The sequence below is a fragment of the Phaseolus vulgaris genome, chromosome 4 (genome assembly GCF_051622355.1).
Source record: "Phaseolus vulgaris cultivar YP4 chromosome 4, ASM5162235v1, whole genome shotgun sequence".
NCBI lineage: Eukaryota > Viridiplantae > Streptophyta > Magnoliopsida > Fabales > Fabaceae > Phaseolus > Phaseolus vulgaris.
The window spans coordinates 14,730,001-14,752,399 of record NC_143501.1 but is presented as its reverse complement, the minus strand read 5'-3'; the positions used below and the strand labels follow the sequence as shown (position 1 = coordinate 14,752,399).

Below are 22,399 nucleotides of genomic sequence, written 5' to 3'. Positions count from 1 at the left end.
AACAAGCATCATTGCTCCATCCCGATCTGGACTTCTCGGATCTTGGCCCAGGTAAAACCGTGGTTGATGGCCAATTAAGGGATGATTAACTTAAACTTTTATGGTTTGTAATATGTTAAATTTTCTTAACACTTTAACAGTTTGAACACTTCATGTTTAGCAACACTTTTGCTCTTTCTTATGTATAGTGATTTTGAGACCTTTACAAATGCATGCCTCGTTACTTAACTCATTCTCTTTATTTTAACACAAATCATATAACAAGCTTTTGTTAGCTTAAGTATGAAAATAACAACTTACTTGACTTATTGCAAATGCCTTTACACAACTACTATCAATACACACACGAATACTTTATCAATTATACTAATTCATCTCTACATCTTGAGCATGAAGTAATAAGTATAACAAAAATCTGACTTAGGCGAAGCTAAGCATGAAAAATCGTGGGACTCCCACTTAACAGAGAACTAACCTTTCGATGAACCATAAACCCATAGCTAAAACGAGCCCATACTCAATCTCGACTTGTATAGATTTGTTTCACAAACTTGGCCAAAGGCTAGCTATCATGACTTCTCTGAGCCTTACTTCGCAGAGCACCTACTCGGATAATCGTACTTGTTCCTAGCTCGGTCGTTTTATCCCACGCCAAGAATGATTCATCTATTTTAGCACTTATTCATCTCTCAAGGCACCTAGACTCGGATAACCACTCGTACACCGAGCTATCCCAACTTACCTTATGTATAATAGAATGATTCCACTACGTGTATTTAATCATTTCACTGACCTAAACTCGGGTGATCGTTCACACACCGAGCTAGCCCGACTTACCATGTACCAGATCTAACAAGCTCACCACTACAGGGCGCCTGCACTCTGATGACTTGGCTCATTCCGGGCTAGGATGTCTTTTCAGGTGTGAAAGACTCTACTCATAACAAATCAAATCGTAGAGTGTCTATACTCGGGTAGTCGCTCTTACGCCGAGTTAGGTCGTCTTACCTTACATCGAATCAAACGATTTAGCCATAACAAACCAATTTGCAGAGCACCTATACTCGGTTAGTCTCACTTACACCATGTTAGTTCGTCTTACCTTGCCAAATACTTCATCTATACCAACTTTATGCACAAAACGCCTATACCCGGGTAGTCATACTTATGTCGAGCTAGGTCGTATTACCTGACACTAAATCAAGTGAACCACTAGCCAAACTAGTCTCCTAAGGCGCCCATGCTCGGGTAGACGTACTTATGATGAGCTAGCTCGACTTACCGTGTGCTAACTCGAGTAAATCAACAAACAATTTTTATCTCACAGGATGCCTATGCTTGGGCAGACGTACTTACACCGAGCTAGGTCGACTTACCGTGTGCTAACTCAAGTAAATCAACAAAACTAATGCACCATCTTCTGAGAACAAATTTATCACTAGATGACCTCGTTATTAAACCCCTCAAGGGAAAAAGAGCATCACCTTAAACATCAGATTGTTCAAAAAGAAAGCATTAAAACAAAATATCTTAACTGAAGTTAAACTTGAGGTTTGCCACATTCCACGTTCGTGGGATGGCTCCTCCTTCCAAGGTCTCCAACCTATACGCCCCATTTTTTAGCACCTAAACTACGCGGAACAGATTAGTCCATTTTGGGGATAACTTGTTTCCCAACTAGTAGGGGTGGGCCTTTTGCATCACCACGTCGGCAACCTTGAACTGCTGAGGTTTCGTCTTGTTTTTTTTGCTTTAACTCCACCCTTCTCTTTAAAGCCTTCGAGTTAATACGGGCATGTTCACGCACCTCGTCCAAAAAATTTAGGTTTACCTTCCTTCCTTCTTTAGATTCCTCAACAACAAAGCTTTGGAACCTATGAGAATTCTCTTGTATCTCCACGGGTGTCATGGCATTTGAACCATATACCAAACTGAAAGACATCTCTTTAGTTGTTGATTGTGGAGTGGTGTGATAGGCCCACAGGATTTTGGGAACTTCTTCTGACCAAGTTCCCTTGGCTTTATATAACCTCATTTTCAAACATCTCAATAGGACTCTGTTAGCTGACTCAACCTGGCCATTCGTCTGAGGATGTTCTACCGAGGCGAACACCTGCTTTATTTTGATCTTCGAGCAAAGCTTACCTAGTTGTTGGCTGGAAAATTGGGTTCCATTGTTGGACATTAGGTGTCTTAGAATCCCAAAATGACACACAGTGTTCTTCCACACAAAATGTTGTACCATGTGAGTAGTTATTTGCGCAAATGGCTCACCTTCAATCCACTTGATGAAAATATTCAATGGCCACAATGAGATACTTCATCTAACATATCACCAAAGGGAAAGGACCTAAAATGTATATTCCCGATGTAAGGAAAGGCCACGGACAATAAATTGACCGTAGCTCCTCGGCTGGTGCGTAGCACCAATAAGCGTGCTTCTGACATTGTTCACAGCGTTGTGCATATTTCACGCAATCTTCCTTCATGGTCGGCCAATAATACTCAGCTCGGATGACCTTCAATGGCAGGGCTCGTCTTCCTATGTGACTACCGCAAATGCCTCCATGGAGCTCGGCCATTATGCGAGCACACTGATCTTCGCTTACACATCTGAGGATTGGATGGGTGTAACCGTGACGAAAAATATTTCCATCTATCAAGGTATACCGCCTTTCATTCCTCTTAACAATCTTGGCCTCCATGGGCTCGGCATGAAGTAACCCATCAGCGAGGTAACGCTTGTAAGGTGTTATTCAAGTCTCCGTGGTGCCGACCTGCAAAACTTCAGGAAATTCATCCCCCAATAACCCATAGGTGGTTATTCTTGGGACTTTCGGGGTTTCTTGAATCATCGACCAATGTCTTCTTGCTTTCCCTGAGCTAACCCCTAAGACCTCCGCATGATCGACCTCGGCCAATCCTCCTTCAGCTGTCCTGGGTGACTTTAATGTCTTCTGGATTACTGACCTCTGCCGACCTCCCTTCCCTGAGCTAGTTAGCTTAGACAACAGGTTTGCCCGAGAGTTTTGCTCTCTAGGAACATGAACAAGATCAAATGTAGAGAAGGTTGATCTCAAGATTTGCACGTACCTGAGGTGTGAGGCTAGCTGCGGGTCCTTGGCCTGATACTCGCTCACTTATGACTTGCCTGGTGACAAGAAATGAGTCACTTTTTACCAGTGAGCTTCGAGCTCCCAACTCGAGATAGCCTAACAACATCCCAACTATCAAGGCCTCGTACTCAGATTGATTGTTGCTTGCCTTAAATGCAAACCCGAGGGCTTGCTCGATTAGAAGCCCGCTCGACAAATCCAAAAATTATACTTGACACATCCAAAAATTTAAACAAATACATTGTTGTATCAAACTTCCAAAAAACACATATATCTTCCGTCCCCACCTTTCAATTGACCCTTACTCTCTATTTAACAAAATAAATACTATGAACCAAAAGAGCTCAAGACTGAACCCTTAAAACCAAAAGCTCGTCATCCTAGTCTTTTCTAAATACTGGAAGGCCCTACATGGCCCAGTTATCAATCTGAACCACATAAACCAACCCAAGCCTACCTAGACCTTCTAGCATACGTAATTGTCATGATGGAGTCTAACATGGCAAAGACAAACCTACCCCATAACCTTATCAAACTTCCATAATCCTATAAACCTCATACATCAACCTCTAGGTTAACTAAGAAGATCTACTAGAGGAAGCTTTGAAGCTTGGGCCAATGGACCTAATCCCAAGAACTCTTGTAGAAAGAAAGGACAGGTTCTCTCCGAAAAGGAAAGACACTAAAATTATATTTAGAATGATGCTAATACCCTTCATGACATACCATGTATTCCACATCCCTCCCACTATGAAGATCATTGAGCAGACAATGTTCAAAATCAAGCCTAACATTTTATATCCCCTTCTTCTTGCTTTGAACTTTCATAAACTGAAAAAGGTCAAACTGCTAGCACGAACAAGGCCAATGAAAGTTCCCAGGTAAGGACCCATGGATTGGAGTCATGTATACACACACACAAAAAGTTCGCAAGGTATCTAGATGAAAGTGAGGCTATTTCTATATGAAAGGGAAACCTAGCCAAACATTCATTAGAAGCCTCCACTTGGAAAAGTCGACGAAAAAGAATCTATGAAAGACTCTTTTATTCAACAATTATTCCTTGCTTGAGCGTGATCTCACTGAGCCCAAGCTCTATTAGGTTAAATAAGGACATGAGGCAGAGAGAAAGGTGTGACCTGATGCTCTTTTAAAGCATAACAATAACAAGTTTCTCCTCAGTTTCAAAATTTAACATCCAATACGAGTCTAGAGGAGCCATCAAGTCATAGTGCCTGGTAGATTTCTCTGCATGACTGAATTTGAAGTCCTCTAACAAAAAATCATTTGGAGCCGACATAGTCTTGGAGGGACCCGGGAACCTCCTTCTTAAGCAAGCCTACATTTCAAGTTCAAAACAAGGACTCATGAGGCCATCTTGGCCGACCTAAACCTGGCATATGATATGGGAGCATGAGAGATGATTTGCAAAGTGACTCTCAGCTAGTGGTCGATCAGGTGAAAGGTGAATTCTAGTTCAAAGACTCACTACTACAGTGGTATTACCATGCAGTTTTTTATATGATCTAAAAAATTCAAAGCATGCACGTCAAACACATCTAACGAGAGAACAACATTCAGACCGACCTATTGTCTTGGTTGGCCAAAAAGAAAAGTCATCACCAATCGGTTATTCAATTCTTGTTGAAAACCCTAACTATTTCACAAACCGAGGGCCTAGTCACAAACGAGGGTGATACTTGGATAGCCCCCATTAGGAAGTTCTTAGAGCATGAGACTTGTGAAGCTAATGATGAAAAGACAATGAAACAACATTGTGCAAGGTATGTTATGATCGACCAAGATCATTTTTGAAGAGGACATGCTCAACCATTACTTAAATGTATTTCAGTAAACCAAGTCGAATATGTCCTAAAGGAAATCCATGATAACATCTACGAAAACCACTCAAGGGCGCGTACCATGGCGTTCAAAGTCCTCAGAGTCAGCTATTATAGGCCAACCATGTAGAGTGATTGTACGAAGTACGTAAAAAAATGCATCAAGTGCTAAGAGCGTGGCACGCTATCTCACATCAAATTGAAGACTTTGTATAATATTCTCTTTCCATGGTCGTTCGCCATATGGGAAATGGACATCATCGAACCTTTTAGTCCATGGAAGGGATAATGTAAGTTCCTCTTAGTAAGGGTTGACTACTTTACAAAATAGATCGAGGTTGAGCCTCTTGCTTCCATCTCAGCCAAGAATTTTTAGAATTTTGTTTAGAGAAACATTATATACCGGGTTGACATCCTTCATACAATCATTATGGATTTGACATCAAATTGATCACTGTCTGCAGACCAATTGAAAAGCTGAGGCTGCAAATAAAGTCAAGCCCCTAACTACCATATCCAAATTATTTCTCGACCATTCAACGACCACTTGTCTCAGTGTCAACAGCTTGGCCTAGGGTGCTTGGATTAGTCTGAACCATTATGCCTGCAACAAGAACAAAAATTATTAAAGGTAAAAACCGACCGAGAGGAAAGTAAATGTTAGCCTACTAGGAAAATCTACCCAACGATGGGGCGACTGATAAACTGCCAACAACTTTCAGTTAGGGAGTCTTCTTGGCAATTCATCAAACACGCCAAAGATATCCATATCATTGGTGCTCGTGGAAGAACGAGGCCAAATCTTATACTGAGTAGGGTTTTGGTTCAATAAAAAAGAAATTTTGTGTTCCCTTCTCTGTCATAAAAATACTCCCTATCCTCCGGCTCTACAAGGACTCTGAAAAACTTACCCTCTAAGTGTTGTAAGAGAAGGTAAAGGGAGAAAAAGAATGTTACCTGATTGACTCGTGAGTGACAACCAACTCACAGGCTTGGACAAGTGGGAACTCTAGTAATTAAGAAAAGCTTGGGGAGAAGAACAAAAGTGAAACAAATTACAAACAAGCCGGAAGGCCTGCAATGCGGCCCAAAAGTTTGGATGACGTTGGGTCGGAGACACATTGAGCATCTAGAGGACGCCCATTGTAAACTCTTCAAAAGGAAGTTATGTGCAAATCGATGAAAAAACAAGAATATACATAAAAGAAAGGAGCATTTGGCCCAACTAACCTTAAAAGACATTTTCTACACTCGAACAACAGCCGACCGAGATTATGCCATCCTCGACATCCAGTTTCAGAATGGTCACATTATCAACAAAGGTGGTGGCCATGGACAACCAACCATATTGAGTACAATACTTAGTTACCTTATGATCTATCCATTCATACCCCTCTCGGTAGGTGAGCTAACTCGGAGACATTTCACCAGATCGATTGGTTGCGTCTTCTGAGACGTTAACCCAATCTGAACTAGTCTCGGATCTAGTACCCTTGGCACCTGACCAACCTCTAGAAAAAGAAGAATAAGGAGAAGAATAAGACCCAGAGGAAGTCATGACTAACCTTTCGGAAGGAAGGGAAAAAAACCTTGCCACAATAAACAACTCAGAAGTCGGAGGAAAGCAAGAGTGAATTCTGAAGAATGAGAGATCACCTATTTATAGAAGTCGAACCTCAGAATACGAAGTGTCACATACCTTAATCATTAGATCATTTCATATCTAATGGTTTTCATTTGAAATGCATAGATGCAAAAGGAAATTTAAATTTCACCTCCAAAATAACCTTCTAAAAAGCACTCCAATGGCAGAGATGATAAGGTGGTGACAGTATGGTCCAATCCCATCATGACATTGGTACAAACCATAATAGAGACAACCGGACTCGACTGAATCATACAAGTATTATTAAGACTCATTGGAATTAATTCCCTTGAAATTAGGGGCCAGTGTATCGGTCGGGGGTCGGGTCGGACTATTGACTAAGGATAAAAGCCTCAAGGTAAAAAGGAATATGCAACTGTTCTCGAGCGGGTGTTGGGGCCTAGAGAACGATTGCTCTTCTACTCTCTTCGGTTGGTCGTTGTCGCTATTAACTTCCTGCTTCGCCTTCCTCCTCCCGGTCATCTGGTCTCACAGGCTGGGATAGTACCTGCAGAAGGCACTCCAGCGCTCAAGTCAGTCAGGGTGTCGACACTCGGGTGTTAGAGTACTGTAGATAATGACGTACCTGATTCTTGGAATATGCGCTATTTATATTACCTTAATGGGCCTTCGTTGTGGGTCGAATTAGGAGGTTGATTCATGTTTAGGATTGTGTTAAACAGCTCTTAATTATGGATTAACCTTGCTGACTTGGTCAACCCATGGCTTGTCGTCATGGGTCGATCGACCACTTGCCTTCGCGTGACCGAGTGAGCGGGTCCATCCTCCAAGAATCCAAAGAAACGGGCGAGGGAGGGCGGCAACACCGCCCGAACGTATCACTCACCTGGTGAGATGCTCGTCCCCCCTCTGAGTCGAGTGTCAATTAATCTCAACTCCCCGCCAACCGACGACTTCAACCGACATATCCCCACAACGGTGGCTATGCGGGTGGCGACCGTCCAACAGTCACCCCTTTCGATGTTGGGGGTGACTTACGTTTTGCAAGGGGGGTGAATTTCAACTTGCCCCCCAATACTGAAGAATTGACCCGAGCAGTCCTTGAGGACGACCTGCTCGAGGGTGGCATCGAGATTATGTGTTGCGGGTTGATACTGACCCGTCATGGGATGGTAGCGCGCGAGCGACACGTGGAGGAGATCTCCATATTGGAGCATGAGCTCTTTGAGGCTTCAGGCAACTTGAAGCAAGCTATGGCCGTTAACACAGCTTATGAGAAAAATTTGTGTGACCAAGCTACCGAGTTGGAACGGCTGCAGGCTGACACCGTTGCCGAGAACGCGCGGTTGAAGAAGGCTATGGAGGAGGTTGGCCGCAGGGAGGCGTCCCTGGAAGAAGAGATTGTTTCCCTTAAGAAAAGGAAAGAGGCAGTGGAGGCCGAGCTCGAGAAGACCATGGACGACACCGTGGCCTTGATCAGTCAAAGCTTCGAACTTACCGTCTGGCTGGTTGAAGTGTTATACGATGGGCCTCCACCTTCTGGTCAATTTGACCAAGAGATGGATGTCTTTGACAGCAGCCTCGTCCCCGTGGAAGAGGTTCAAACTTTGTAGAGTGCCAACCAGCCTACACCGAGCAAGGATGTTGAAGACCGTAGCTTAAGTTTTTAGCTTTTGTAGCCTTGTTCGTTTTGTTCCCTTGAGGTGGGGTGTGGCCTCCTCCTTTGTTTCAAATGAATGAAATCGGTCGTTTCTTCTTTTAAAATTTGCACAAGTTGTTTCTTTTAGTCGGTCTGTGTAGTGTGAGTTAAACATAACCAATCTAATTAACCAAACTGGTGTAAGTTAGTCCTCTCGATCGTTTAAAAAGTCAACCATTAACGAACTAGTGTGAGTTAATCCTCTCGGTCATTAACGAATTGGCGGTCAGCCGTTGAAGCGTAATAAGATAATGAGCATTTATATAAACAAGTTAAGGCTACATCCTGGCCAGGAATGGACTGATACGCCCAAGTGGGTGTCGGGAGGAAATTCTGGTTAAGGCTACATCCTAGCCAAACCGTGGAGACAAAGTGTTGGGAGGGTATGTCGTTTAAGGCTTCGTCCTGACCAACACTTATGTTTGGATCTCGGGAGGGTATGCCGGTTAAGGCTTCATCTTGGCCGAACCATGTGTATGAAGTGTCAGGAGGGTATGTCGGTTAAGGCTTCATCCTAGCTGACACTTGTGCTTGGGTCTCGGGAGAGTATGCCGGTTAAGGCTTCATTCTGACCGAGTCGTGCCTCTTAGGTTGATTTTATAGTTTGCACATTGTTTGACGAAAACGCCTCGTTAAAACCTCTCTGACCGCTGGTGCTGCCGGGCGAGGAAAGAGTGTGAGGATTTTATTCATCGTTCAGCTGAAATAAAATTTGAGGTGCGTGACATTCCACGTCCTCGATATAATTTTTTCCGATAACCATTCTAGGTATTATGTTCCCCCTTCTCCTACTTCTCGAACTCAAAACGGTCCCTCCCAATTTGACGAGAACTTGTCATTCGACTTCCTAGCGCCGCTTCACATCCTCCAAACGATGTCGCCTTTGTGGAAGCTCCTTGACCGAACCTTCGTGTTGTATCTTCTTGTCGCCTGAAGCTTGCACACGGCTTCACAGATCTTTCTCTTATCATGAAGCTCTTGATGAGGTCGAGCCCGACCGCCAAGCTTTCTTGATTGAGGGATAGGTCAAACAACTGTCGCTTTATGGACGATTCGCCCACTTCCACTAGGATCATGGCTTCGGTGCCGTACGTGAGGTTCTATGGCGTCTCTTGTGTCGTCGCTTGAGGCGTGCACCGATATGCCCACAGAACCTCGAGCAGTTCTTCTGCCCATCCTCCCTTTGCCGCGCCAAGTCTCTTCTTCAACTCGTTCAAGAGGACTTTGTTAGCTGCATCGGCCTGACCATTCTTCTGAGGGTGTTCGACCGAACTGGTTACGAATTTGATGCCTAGGTCATCGTAGAAGGTCTGGAGCCCTCGATCAATGAATTGTCATCCATTATTCGATACAATTGTGTTCGGTAGCCCGAACCGACACACAATATTTTTCCAAACAAAGTTTTGGTCATTTTTTGCCGATTTGGAGGCTAGAGGCTCGGCCTCTATCCACTTTGAAAAATAGTCCGCTGTGACCAGTAGGTGCTTCGTCTAACCTTTGTCGGGCGATAAAGGGCCAATAATATCCATTCCCCATATGGCAAACGGCCAGGACGATGTCATGCTGTGGAGCTTTTCTGGTTTTGAGTGGTGTAGCGGACTGAACTCTTGGCACTTAAAGCATTTCTTCTCATATTCTGCACAAGAGCCTTGGACGGTCGACCAATAGTACCCTGCTCGGATGACTTTGGCTGCCATGGTTCTCGCCCTGGAGTGATTACCGCACGCTCCATCATGGATTTCTTGCAGCACATACTGTGCTTGCTCCTTGGTAAGGCACTTCAGGAGTGGCGTTGAGTATCCCCTTCGGTATAGATCTTGGCCGATCATGGTGTACCAGGCGCATTACAGTCTAATCGTTTTCTCATCACCCGGTTTGCAGGTTCCATGCTCTAAATATTGGATGATTGGACTCATCCAAGTGTCGGTTTCAGTGATGGTTAGGCATTCCGCATCTCCCACTCTTGGTTGTTTCAAATGGATCTGAACGACTGGCCTATGGTGGCTCTGCTTCTTTGTTGATGCGAGGTGAGACAGGGCGTCCGCTCATTCGTTGTCCTGCCATCGTATGTGTTCGATAGTGACTTTATCCAAATTGGCGATTGAGTTGCTGACCGTGTGATAGTAACGCTGGAGTAGGGGCTCCTTAACCTTAAATTCACCCTATCATTCGCCCTGCAAGATCGGGTTTAGACAATATTTTATATATAGGGTAGTTGGTCTTTACCGTTATGTCGTGATTTTGGATGTACAGCCCATCCTTCTCGTGGTCAGCACTAGTGCTAGTGCTACCTTTTTTATCATATGGCACCTTGTCTCGGCTGCATGGAGCGTGCGACTGACAAAGTACACTGGGCGTTCTTCTTTGTCGATATCTTGTACCAAGGCGGCGTTGACCGCCTCTTCCGATAGCGCCAAGTATACCACAATCGACAGATCCTGCCTAGGCTTCTGAATGATGGTCGATGATGACAATAAATCTTTGAGCTGGTTGAAGATGTTTTCACGTGTCTCATTCCAGTTGAACTTTACTGTCTTTCGAAGCATTTGCACCATCGGTCTGATTCGTTCGGCTAACCGAGGAACAAATCTAGACAATGCTATTAACCGGGCGAGCAACTGCTGTACCTCCTTCAAGTTCTTTGGGCTTCTCATATCAGTTATGGCTTTACACTTGTCGGGGTTGGCCTTGATTCCCCTATGGGTCAGCATGAAACCCAGGAATTTGCACCCCTAAACCCCGAACGCACACTTCTCGGGGTTGAGGCGCATGTTAGTCCTCCTCAGAGCATCAAAGACTTCATCCAAATCTTTGATGTGTTGGTCGCACGAGTCAAATTTGACCACAATGTCGTCCACGTAGACCTCCACACTTCTGACGATCATCCCCTTGAAGATTTTATCCATCAGTCGCTGATAGGTTGCCCCCGCATTCTTCAGGTCGAATGGCATTACCTCATAGAAGTAGTTTGCACCATCAGTCGTAAAAGCTATTTTCTCCTTGTCTTTGGGATGCATGTTTATCTAGTTGTAGCCAGAGTAAGCGTCCAGGAAGCTCAATACCTTCTGCCCGGCTGCCCCATCAACCAGCCGATCAATGTTTGGCAGGGGGTAAGAGTTCTTCGGGCAGGCTTTGTTTAAGTCTTTGTAGTCCACGCACATCCGCCACTTGCTGTTGGACTTGGTGACCAAGACCACATTGGCCAACCAAGTGGTGTACCGGGCTTCTCGAATGAACCCGACTGCTAAGAGCTTGTTGACCTCTACCCTGGTCGCAATCCTTTTTTCTTCCCCGTGGTTTCTCTTCTTCTGCGCAACTGGGCGCACCTCTTTGTAGACTGAGAGTCTGTGGGTTATGACCTTGGGGTTCACACCTGGCACCTCGGCGGTCCAGGCGAAGAGATCAACATTTTTCTTCAAAGACTGGTGTATGAGCTTAGCGTCAACAGCTGCCATAGTCGTGCCGATACTCGTGTATCTTTCTTCATCGATGAGAGGGACCGGACGCAATTCGTCCTTCGCCTCTAGCCTCGATTCAACCTCTCGCGGGTCAAGATCGATCATGGCAACCACGTGTTCAGCCGGCTGCACGTTTCTTCGGGGAGACCTCCCTCGCTCAGGCATTTTTCGCCTTGGTGATTGACTGCCAACGACCTTCTGCCGAGTGGGTTCCACTCGTAGGCTTTCTGCGTAGCACTCCCTAATCCACATGGATCGTCAAGATGTCGCCCGATAGAGACGGGAACTTCATCGTGAGGTGCGGGGTGGACACGGTCGCTCCAAGCTTGTTGAGAGACGACCGCCCGAGCAGGATGTTGTACTAGGTATTGGCATCAATAACCAAGTACCTGATCTTCAAAGTCTTGCTAGCTTTATCTAGGTTGAAGGTGGTGTACTGGTCAATGTACCCCTTCGTACCTACTCGCTCCCCCGAGAAGCCCACATGGTCGTCGTAGGGTGTCATTTCCTCTATTCAAATCCTCATAGATTTGAAGGTCTTCCAATAGAGGATATCGACCGAACTTCCCTGGTCCACCAGGGTCTTCATGATGGTGAAATTGTTTATGTCGACCGATATCACCATCGAGTCATCCTGGGAGGGATCTACCCCTTTGAAGTCATTGTCTGTGAACGTGATAGGTGGCATCCTCGGATGGCCACGAAGTTGACTTGATGTATTGCCCGCAAATGCTTCTTCCTGGCGCTGTTCGAACTGCCCCCTCAAGCAAATCCTCCAGCTATGGTGTTTATGACCTCGCGGCTCCTCCTTCAGTCATCTCTTGGAGGGTCGTCCCTCCTCGTGCGACGTTCATGTCGTCGATCGTCTTCCCTTGCTTTTGGAGGAGTGTGATCCCTTTTCATTGACGTTTCTTCCTGACGTGGGTATCGTCTCGTGGTGCCAACTCAAAGCGCCCCTTTCAGAGAGGTGGGGAAGACTCGGCATAAGACTGCGTCGTCTGTGGTATACAAACTCATATGAGCGGTATACGCATCCATGTGTTCATCAGGGTCGGTTGTTCCATCATAACAGTCCCTGTTGAACCCCTTCCACTTGTCTGGCAGAGGAACCTCCACGACGAAATCAGTGAAAGGGTGGTGACGACCGATCATTGCCATCCTGGTTGTGTTCAGCGATTTTTGGGATGGGATTCGCGCCATCCATCTCCAAGGTCAGGACCTTGTTCTTCGGTTCCCTCTCGGTCTGAGGTCCGACAGCAGTGGTGAAGGACCTACAAACCTAATTGGTCGGGTCTAGGTTCAACCCGACCTGGTTCTCCTTTTGGAGATTCGTAATCTCGTCTTTGTTCTTCCTGGTAGCTTCCTCGTGCACCCTCTTCATCTCAGCTAACTCTTTCTGTAGAGCCATCAACATTGTTGTTTGGTCTGCCTCTGACATCTTCTCACTCCCCATGCTTCGGGTCGATACCATATACTATTGCTTCTTCACATTTATCCTTTGGGCCCCACGGTGGGCGCTAATTGTTCTCGAACGGGTGTTAGGGCCTAAAGAACGATTGTTCTTCTACTCCCTTCGATTGGTCGCTGTCGCTATTAACTTCCTGCTTCGCCTTCCTCCTCCCGATCGTCTGGTCTCACAGGCTGGGATGGTACCTGCAGAAGGCACTCCAACACTCAAGTAAGTCAGGGTGTCGGCACTCGGGTGTGAGAGTAATATAGATAATGACGTACCTGATTCTTGGAATCTATGCTATTTTATATTACCTTAATGGCCCTTCACTAGTGGGCCGAATTAGGAGGTTGGTTCATGTTTATGGTTGTGTTAAATAGCTCTTAATTATGGATTAACCTTGTTGACTTGGTCAACCCATGGCTCGTCGTCATGGGTCGGTCGACCACGTGTCGTCGCGTGACCTCCTTATAGTGGTTGTGTGGTTAGATGGTTCGAGTGTTGACCGACTCACTAAGTCGTCTGGTCATGCCAGTACAACAACAAATCAGGTATATCCATTTTTATGACTATACACATTAAATACGACACATCAATAATATAGCCCATGATAAATTGTATAAATAAACATATCAGACAAAGCAAAGGTACATAATTAATATACTCATTACACACCAAATTTCGACAACTTAGTTGAGCATTAGAGTACCTTTTGTAGGTACACTCCTTACCGAGAGCCGAAGCTTGAGACTTAGGAGCGAAGGAAGGAAGAAGCAGAGGAGGAATCAATTGTTCAACCGATTACCCTTACTGTCTCAGTGCCGTTTACAAGAACACATTGTATCTTCATCCGTTAGTACGTCTTGTATCTATATTCCCTACAATGTGTGTCTCATGTATGGTCTGATGTATTATTTCTTTTTGTGTTGTACATGAGTGAGCTTGGTTATAATATCACACACCTTATAATGTTTTGCTATCCTCAAACTCTTAGATTCTTTGATGTGATTCCACTAGCCACATAGAGAATGATTCTTGACATTCTTAGGAATCACCTTGAGCTGGACATTATAGAGGCACTTTTCTTATAGTTGGATCATTGTTCTAAGACAAGAACTCACCAAAAACTAGTACCAAATCCCATACTCATTTGGATGCTCCACATATTGTCAAATTGAATCAACAAAGAGAGGTAAAATTAAAAGGACCGAACAGAATTGAAAATTAAAAGACAAGAACAGAACATACTTGCTGGAAAATTAAAATAACCGAACCAAAAAGCTCAAGAACACAAGACAACATGAACAATTGAAAGAGAAGGAAGGAAGGAGAAGAGAATGCTCATGAAGATGGAAGGAGAATGGATGATCTCGCCACTAGAAGTGTGGAATGCTCCTAGATGAGAGTGATGCCGCCACTTGAGGACTCCATTGATCCATCAAGATAAGACTAGAGAAGAAGGCTCAAAGCTCTCCAAAGTTCACTCAAAATTTGAGTAGAGTTTTCTTAGATTAATTCCAATCTGAATTTTACAAAGAGAGCACCTCTATTTATAGCCTAAGGTGCTGAAAATGCAAGCTAAACAATTTCAAAATTCCCTCCTAAAACATTCTAGAAATCGGCGCCTATTTTGCAAAGCTTTCACTTTAGCACCTCCTATTCTACTCCTACACCTATCTACTAACACACCCCCCCTAAAACTCCTAACTAAAGACTAAAAGATGCTTTAACAATAGAGGTTTCTAATGTTTCCCTCTAAGCACCTTCAACAATATTCTTTATTATTTAATACTTGGCCTTGCCCTTCATGAGATGAACTTGGGCTTTTTGGGCTTTGGCCTTCTTGGGCTTGGGCTTGGGCTTTGGGCCTCATCTTTTACAAAGAATAATAAGAACTTTAAATGTGAGGGCGAATGATCTTGTCCTTCATTATTAAAAGCCTTCTTTATTTGATTCGCATCATTCTTAGTCTAATGGGTGATATATCATTGACTCCTAAGCAATGTAAGACTATTCAACGTATAGGAACAAGCTAACTAGTCGAGAGCTAAGGAAACCCTAAACCCTAAATCTTTGGAATCACTTTTCCATTTTCTTGGAGAAGAGAGATTTGTTTTTGGAACCTCGTCAATTCCTTCAAATGACGTTAATGTTCTCACCTCTAATCCATTGAAATAACATCACTAAGGTCAATCACAATTTTATCTTTAAAAGATACATCCAAAGGTTAAAAAAATATAGCTTATTAAACATAAAAAAAAACATTCAATAAAAAAGTTGTTTCTTCATTTAAAAAACCTAGACCCATACAATTATTTAAACAGTGTCTTTCTTCCCCGTAAAAAGCCACTAATGTTTTTCCTGTTTTTGTCCAATATCGGTTGCATTTACTTAGGGTTCATGTATGCTTCTTCAACGGTAATAAATTATTCAATGTAGTCACCAACGGGATTTTTAGGTGACTCAGTTTTGTCCTTTATCCCCTTTTTGCTTTTTATTCCACTACAAGTCCACAACTAAAACTTTTCCGTTCTCTTTTAGAGAATGCCAATGACAAGTTTCTCCTCAGTTTCCAAATTGACAAAAAATAATAAATGAATGACTAAAAAAACGATAATAATTATTACAAAACGAACATAAACAAAAGAAACGTACCAAAATAATTAGAAAATATTAAATATATTTGTTATCACATAATCTGATCAGAAAAGGACGGAAGTCGCCGGAAGAAGTTTGCGGGGATAGACGGCATGTCGTCGCGGAACCTTGGGTGACGCAGGTAGTAGAATCCAGCCACCAACACAAAGCCCCTAAACGGCACCGCGTAGAACACCAACGACATCATCAAACAGAGCAACGCAAATATCCCCGTGGCACGTGGATCCCGCCAGCTAAACAGTGCTTCCAAGCGCTCCCCCTGTGCCGCCACGTCACCCAGCAGCGTCTGCACCCTCCCAGCGAGCGCGCGCACCCTATCGTACCTGATCTTAACCACCTCCGGTGGACGCGTGGTCGGAAACCCGTCGAACTCTTCGTCCAGCTCGTCCAGGCTCACCATGTCCACGTACGACATCCTCGGATCCATGTTCTCAGGCATCCTCTGTCGGTAACGGAACCTCAACAGTAAAATCAGAAAAGCGTACATGAAGACAGTGGGAAGCACTAGGTATGGGCACAGCAGGATCGCTGCAAGCAGCATGTGGACCAGAACCGTCGTCGGAGGGTGTACCCACGTGCGGATCCTGTCCACCCAACATAGTAGCGTCGCCGCACGTGAGAGGCATCCCACCACTCTGAACCAGTTCGCCTTGCTCCGCCTCATGCCCCACATGTGCGTATCAGAGTCCAGCATGAACTGAACCACTTCCTGACCCAAAGCCGGTTCAGACCGGGCCAGCCGCGCCGTGACTATCTTCATGGCCGTTTGGCGTAAAATGTCTTGCTGGGCAGGGCCCAACGGACGAACGTAGTGCATTCTTGGTAAAATTGGGCTTGCGTAGGCCTGCATTAGACTCAACCACGAGGAACATGAAAATCTCACTGCAATCTCTAACTCTCCCATTCTCTTCGCACCACCTGGTAACAAAACCACCAAGGAGTAGGAGTGTACGTACACCCTGTTTGTCTCCAGTGTGGACAACCGCACACGAACTTTCCCCAATCGACAATCTCTGTGAGGCTTTCCATCTTCCCCACGCTTGTACCTGCCGTTATCAAACACTCCAATGGTGAGAACCGTGCAAGGATCGTAAACATCCCACGTGTATTGTTCATTCCATCGCGGGTTGAACCGATCCGTAATAGTTCGTGTTCGGACCCACTTGGGACCGTATTTGGCCACCACGAAAGCGTCTGTGGTGCCCTGCGTTCCATCATTTGTCTTGACCGGAAGAAGGTTGGCCGCGCCGCGAATCCCAACCTCCAGCAAACCGATAGGGGGCTTTGCGAGTTGTTTCGCCGAGGGTCGAACGTCGCTGGTCACGTGAGCAGCTTCGTCGATCACGTGATACCCACCTTCCAGGCATACTCGGACGTGAATCCTGCCTGTATACGAACGGCTCTGGTCTTCGCTGGATAGGTTGAACCATCTGGACTTGGGCTCCGTTTTATCATCAGTTCTCCGCTCGATGGTTGCCACGTGAACTTTCGCATGACCAACTGTTTTGGAATTTGACACGTCCTCCACTGTTATAACAAGAAACGGCTCAAACGGCTCGGCTGCTACTAAGACGAGCTCTTCATTCCACGTTGGGTTAGCTGAGCCGGGTGAGGTTCTACCTGTTTTGAAAACCTGGGCGCCGAGCTGAGCCTTTACGTAGAGCTCTGGATTCCGAAACTTAGCCTCGGATCCCGAACCTAGTTGCAAATCCTGGGTTTGGATGACCGTTAGCCTCAGATACCAAAGCTTCGGAGACAGGTACACCTTAGCTCGCGTCTCAGCTATCAACCCACCGGAATCGGACAGCCAAGCCTCCTGAAAAGCCTCGTCGGCCTGAGTCCCGATCCAAACGGCTAGCATGAGTTCATTTCCCGGCGTGGTTTCTGAGTCCATTGAGTACCATTGCGGAGCCAGAGGACTATCCGGAGGAACTCTCTTAGGCACCTCTTGCAGATCAAAGGATACCGTCCCGAGACAACTCTCTTTCTTTTCTTCCCCTTCTTTTTCCTCCACTGACCAAACGGAAACCTCTAACGACGTCGAGTTCAGACCCTCTTTATCGAAGGCGAAAACCTGATCCCAGTCTTTGCTCTCACTCTCGCTTTTGGTCTTAACGCTGTGCGTCCCAATCAAAAGATTCGCGTAAACGCTCGAACCATTTTCCACTTTGGCTCGCTTGGTCTTCACGACACGAACAAATAAAAATGGCATGCGATCCACGAGGTCGTAAGCGCCGCGGCTCCGATCGCCACTCCGGGAACACAGTTCACGATCACTCACATTCAGATCCACACGCTTCACAACTTCGTGATGCCTTTCATTCGCTTGCTTCAGCTTCTCTGTCTGCACAATGGGAGGATTCGACGGCTCCGGTTGCGGAGATGCAGTTTCCGCTGGTGCCTCCTCCTTTGCCTTTTCTTCTTGTGGTTCTTCTTTCGGTTTATTCTCATCCTGCTTCTTTTCCTCTGCTTCATCTTTCTTTATCTCTCCTTCTGGATTCTCCGGCGGCTTCTCCTCCGCCGGTGGTGCTGACTCTGTTTTCTGCTCACCTGTGTTTTCTGCTTCCGGTGGATCGTCTTCCACGTACCAAACTTTGAGACCGAGTTCTCCTTTGATCTGAGAGAACACGCTCCTCTTCTCTAACGGATAGTACTCAACCGTTTCGGAACCAGACTTCACAAACGTGCTTCCAGATATTTTCACTTTGCCTAGAAAAGTGCTTCGTTTCCCTGTTTTCTTGTCGTTGTAGAGATTCACCTCTAGTGTTTCCGAAGCCATGGAGTCTTTATCGTGGACAATGAACTCGAGCCTCTCGTCCCATTGAGGATTGAGATCTCTCGTTTTCGTGTTTGTTCGCCGTCTCTGGCCATCGAAGTCCACAATCGCGTAAGCACTGGCGGTTCCTTGACCGTCCTTTGGCATGAGGTTCTTGGCGTTGCAAACTTCGACCATGAGCTTCCTTCCAGAAGTTTCCCCCATTGATAAATCTGGTGAAGGTTTTTGAGAGGCAGAAAAGTATTAGTGTGAAAACAGAGAGGGTTTCTGTTTCTTCTTTTGCTTATTTGATAGGATTGGTGAAGATTAGGGGGAGAAGAACGTTTAAAGAAGGAAAGCGAGGAGCGGCACACGAAGAACGGGAGTTACACGTGGCAGAAAAAACCAAAGATAACAGTTTTTAGCACAGAGTAGCAACGTGTGCACTGAGGCGGAGAGTCAGCGTGCCTGGTGCTGCCCACATATATATATTGTTTTTTTGAAACTTTAAATTACGTTAAATCAGATACTTATTTCCACAAATGGATCTGTTGGAAGATAATTATGGATATAGAACTATTTATTATATAAATTGAAAATTCATTTATGGGAAAGCCAAATTTTTACCTCTTTTATGTGTTTTTAACACCGAAACCCTTTTAAAATTGGATTCTGGATCAAAATTTTGGGACGATTTTTATTTTTATTGTTGGAGGGTTGTTAGGTGGATAATCGATATTTGTTCTTTGGTAAAGTTGAATTGTCACCTGTCTTTTTGATAATGAAAATCTTTCTATAATTCAGTTGAGGGAAGTAATTTGTAGAGAGTTTGTTTTTTGACGTTGGAGTGATGTAAAACGAATGGCCTGACTTTTGTATTTTTGGTAATGAAAATCTTTCAATAATTCAGTTTTGAGGGGGAGGAATTTGTAGAACTTTTTATTGGCGTTGGAGTGAAGTAGAACGAATGAGGGTGGTCCACTAAGTGATTGGAATTCCAAATTCTATTTTTCAATTTTGGTGTCTTGGGTTGTGATTTTTTTTTCTTGGTAGAGGGTGGAAGAGAAACAAGAAAGGAGAAATAAAATAAAATAAATTTAAAAACAAAATTGTAGGTAAAAATGATTTTGAAAAAAATAATTAAAAATGGAAAGAATAAATATTAAATGAGAGGGTTATGTAAGGTTGAATATAATTTTGTTAGTGTTGAGAATTACAATGGTACTAATACGTATGATCGACACGCTGACGTGATTCGATTTTTCTAACCGAGTTGACCGAGACATCCACGGACGACCAAGTCAATGGATACGTTCAACCATTAACATTCAAATCAAGGTTAATGAAGTTAAACTACCATTAAAAATTTGGTAATACAATCATAAGTGTGATTCATTCCACTAATCAGACCCAATGAGGTAAGTTCATTAAAATAATATAAATAGCACACATTTCAAGAAACAAGGTACGTCATTATCATTGTACACATACCCGAGTACCGAACACCCTCTTTACTGACTTGAGCGTCAGAGTGTCTTCTGCAGGTACCTCCCCATTTGACATTCACCCAAGATTGAGAGTCGAAGGAGTAGCGTGACGACCGGAAGGATCACAGTAGAGCCCTAGCAACCTGCCCGAAGAAGGAAGACGAAGACTTCAATAGTTCTCTAGGTCCTATCTCCCTAGCAGGAACAACAATATTTTTAAATTTTAAAATAGAAGTAAATATACATTGAAAGTTACACTACAAGAAAAAATTGTTTTAAGTGTGTTTATTTTTATATTACCTATGGTTAAAACTCCCATTAAGTTATTTACTGTAGTTTCCCCGCTAAACCATCCCTGGAGAAGGTGTTTCCCAGAGTTTTTTAAACTTCAGGAAAAGCCTTTCAGAACCCCAATTAAATATCATGGGTTTAAGAACCTTCGTAAAATACCATGGATTTCAAAATCTTCGTAAAATACCATGGGTTTCAAAACCTCCATAAAATACAATGAGTTTCAAAACCTCCGTAAAATACCACAGGTTTTAAAACCTCCGTAAAATATAATGGGTTACATAACTTTCGTAATACCATGAGTTTCAAAATCTTCGTACAATATCACAGGTTTCAAAATCTCCCTAAAATATCATAGGTTTCAAAACCTCCATAAAATATTTTAAAACTTTTGTAAAATACCATAGAACCTTGTAAAAAAATACCATAGGTTTCAAAACTATGAAAATTTGTTTTTTTTCATTCATTTATCATTTAGACATTCATTTTTTTTTAAACCACAATTATTTACATTTATTTTATTTATTTATCTATGTTTTTAAAGTACTTTTTCAATAAATAAAACAAATAAATAGATATAACATTTATCAATTAACATTATATCTATAATTAAATTAAAATTTATACAAAAATATATATCAAATAGGCACATTGAAATTCAAATTCAAATACAAAATATAAGTTAAAAAGTTACGAAAAATCAATAAAAACGAATACTACTATGAAATACTACAAATAAAAACCTAACATTGTTTACAAAAACACAAAATAGTACAAAAAAAAAAAATCATTTTCACATTAAATTATATTTTTCAACGATCATATATGTTCTTCTTGATATCCATAATTTGTTCTATTAGATGAAATACTTCCTTAATGAAAAACCTTCCATATAAACGTGTACCACAAATTACAAATGTAAATCTGAAAAATAAATTATTTTTCTTCTATGCTACAATAAATTGAAAGAACTACAACTAAAAATACTATGAACAATACAAGTATAGATACAAACCCTCCATTTAGAAAATAAAACTCACACACCCTAAGCTATCAAGTAAAGGTGCATTCATCAAGTAAACATGATTACGAATTTCCAGCAGCCACCTATACTTTGCTATTTCCAAATTACTTCTTGTGAATCCGCACCAAATTTCGTCAATTGCCACCACCAGAATTTGCTTTCTAAATTGAATTTTCGCTTGAACACTGAACCATTATCCTAGAACCAATTGAATCCAACTTCCACTTTGTAATTTTACCAAACACCTTTTCTGCAGTTCTTTCAAAGCTCAAAACAGATTCACATTCACATTTAATTTTTACCAAATAACAAATTTAGAGCAAGAAAAAAAGTAGCTTTGCTTCACCAGAAACTCAGTCAATGAATCATTTCACAGCTTCTCCCCAACACTTCCACTAAATCACCAATGATTCACTCAAAAAAATTCTAAAATCGTTAATCAAATTAGCTGAGAAGAACAAGGAGATTATCTTGAGAAATCAACTTATTTGTTTTTCAAACTTCAAATTGCAGTTTTGAATCCAACTCCTACGTCGTTCATAGTTGAAGACGAGATCGCGTGTGTGAAGCCTGACTATAGCTCCACGAGAATCGCTTCAGCTTTGATTTTAGCTCGTACGAGAATTGTCAGAGTCCTCGTCCAATTAATGAATTTAATCAATTTTAAGTTTCCGGTCGTCTTCTCCGTTCAACTTTCTGATTACAGTCACCGGAAACCGCCACACCTTCATCGCACCATTTCAATGTTCTCCCATCAAACTGACACGCCTATTTAAGATGAAGAAAAACGCAAACCCTTCAACAATTTCGTTCACCGGAAACGCCGCTTTCGTTCATCGATTTAGGTTGTCGGAAACGCAAAAACCTGCGTTCTTGACTCTTCCAACACCACACCGCTTCAATTGGATTTCGCACCAAACTGACATTCACCACTGTTGTTTGCATCGTTTGAAGGCGAACACTGATCACCTATTCTCCGCCTCGCGCACCGATTTCATTCACACCGGAGTTGTT

At 43.4% G+C, this 22,399-nt stretch overlaps 1 protein-coding gene across 1 annotated transcript; it reads right to left on the bottom strand.

Annotated features, from left to right (window-relative positions):
• Positions 1-15,747: 15,747 nt before the first annotated feature.
• On the bottom strand, positions 15,748-19,118 carry LOC137837318 (C2 calcium/lipid-binding plant phosphoribosyltransferase family protein). Its single transcript, XM_068646295.2, has one exon. The coding sequence runs from the start codon at positions 18,806-18,808 to the stop codon at positions 15,860-15,862; it is 2,949 nt and encodes a 982-aa protein (XP_068502396.1). The 5' UTR covers positions 18,809-19,118; the 3' UTR covers positions 15,748-15,859.
• Between the last annotated feature and the right edge of the window lie 3,281 nt (positions 19,119-22,399).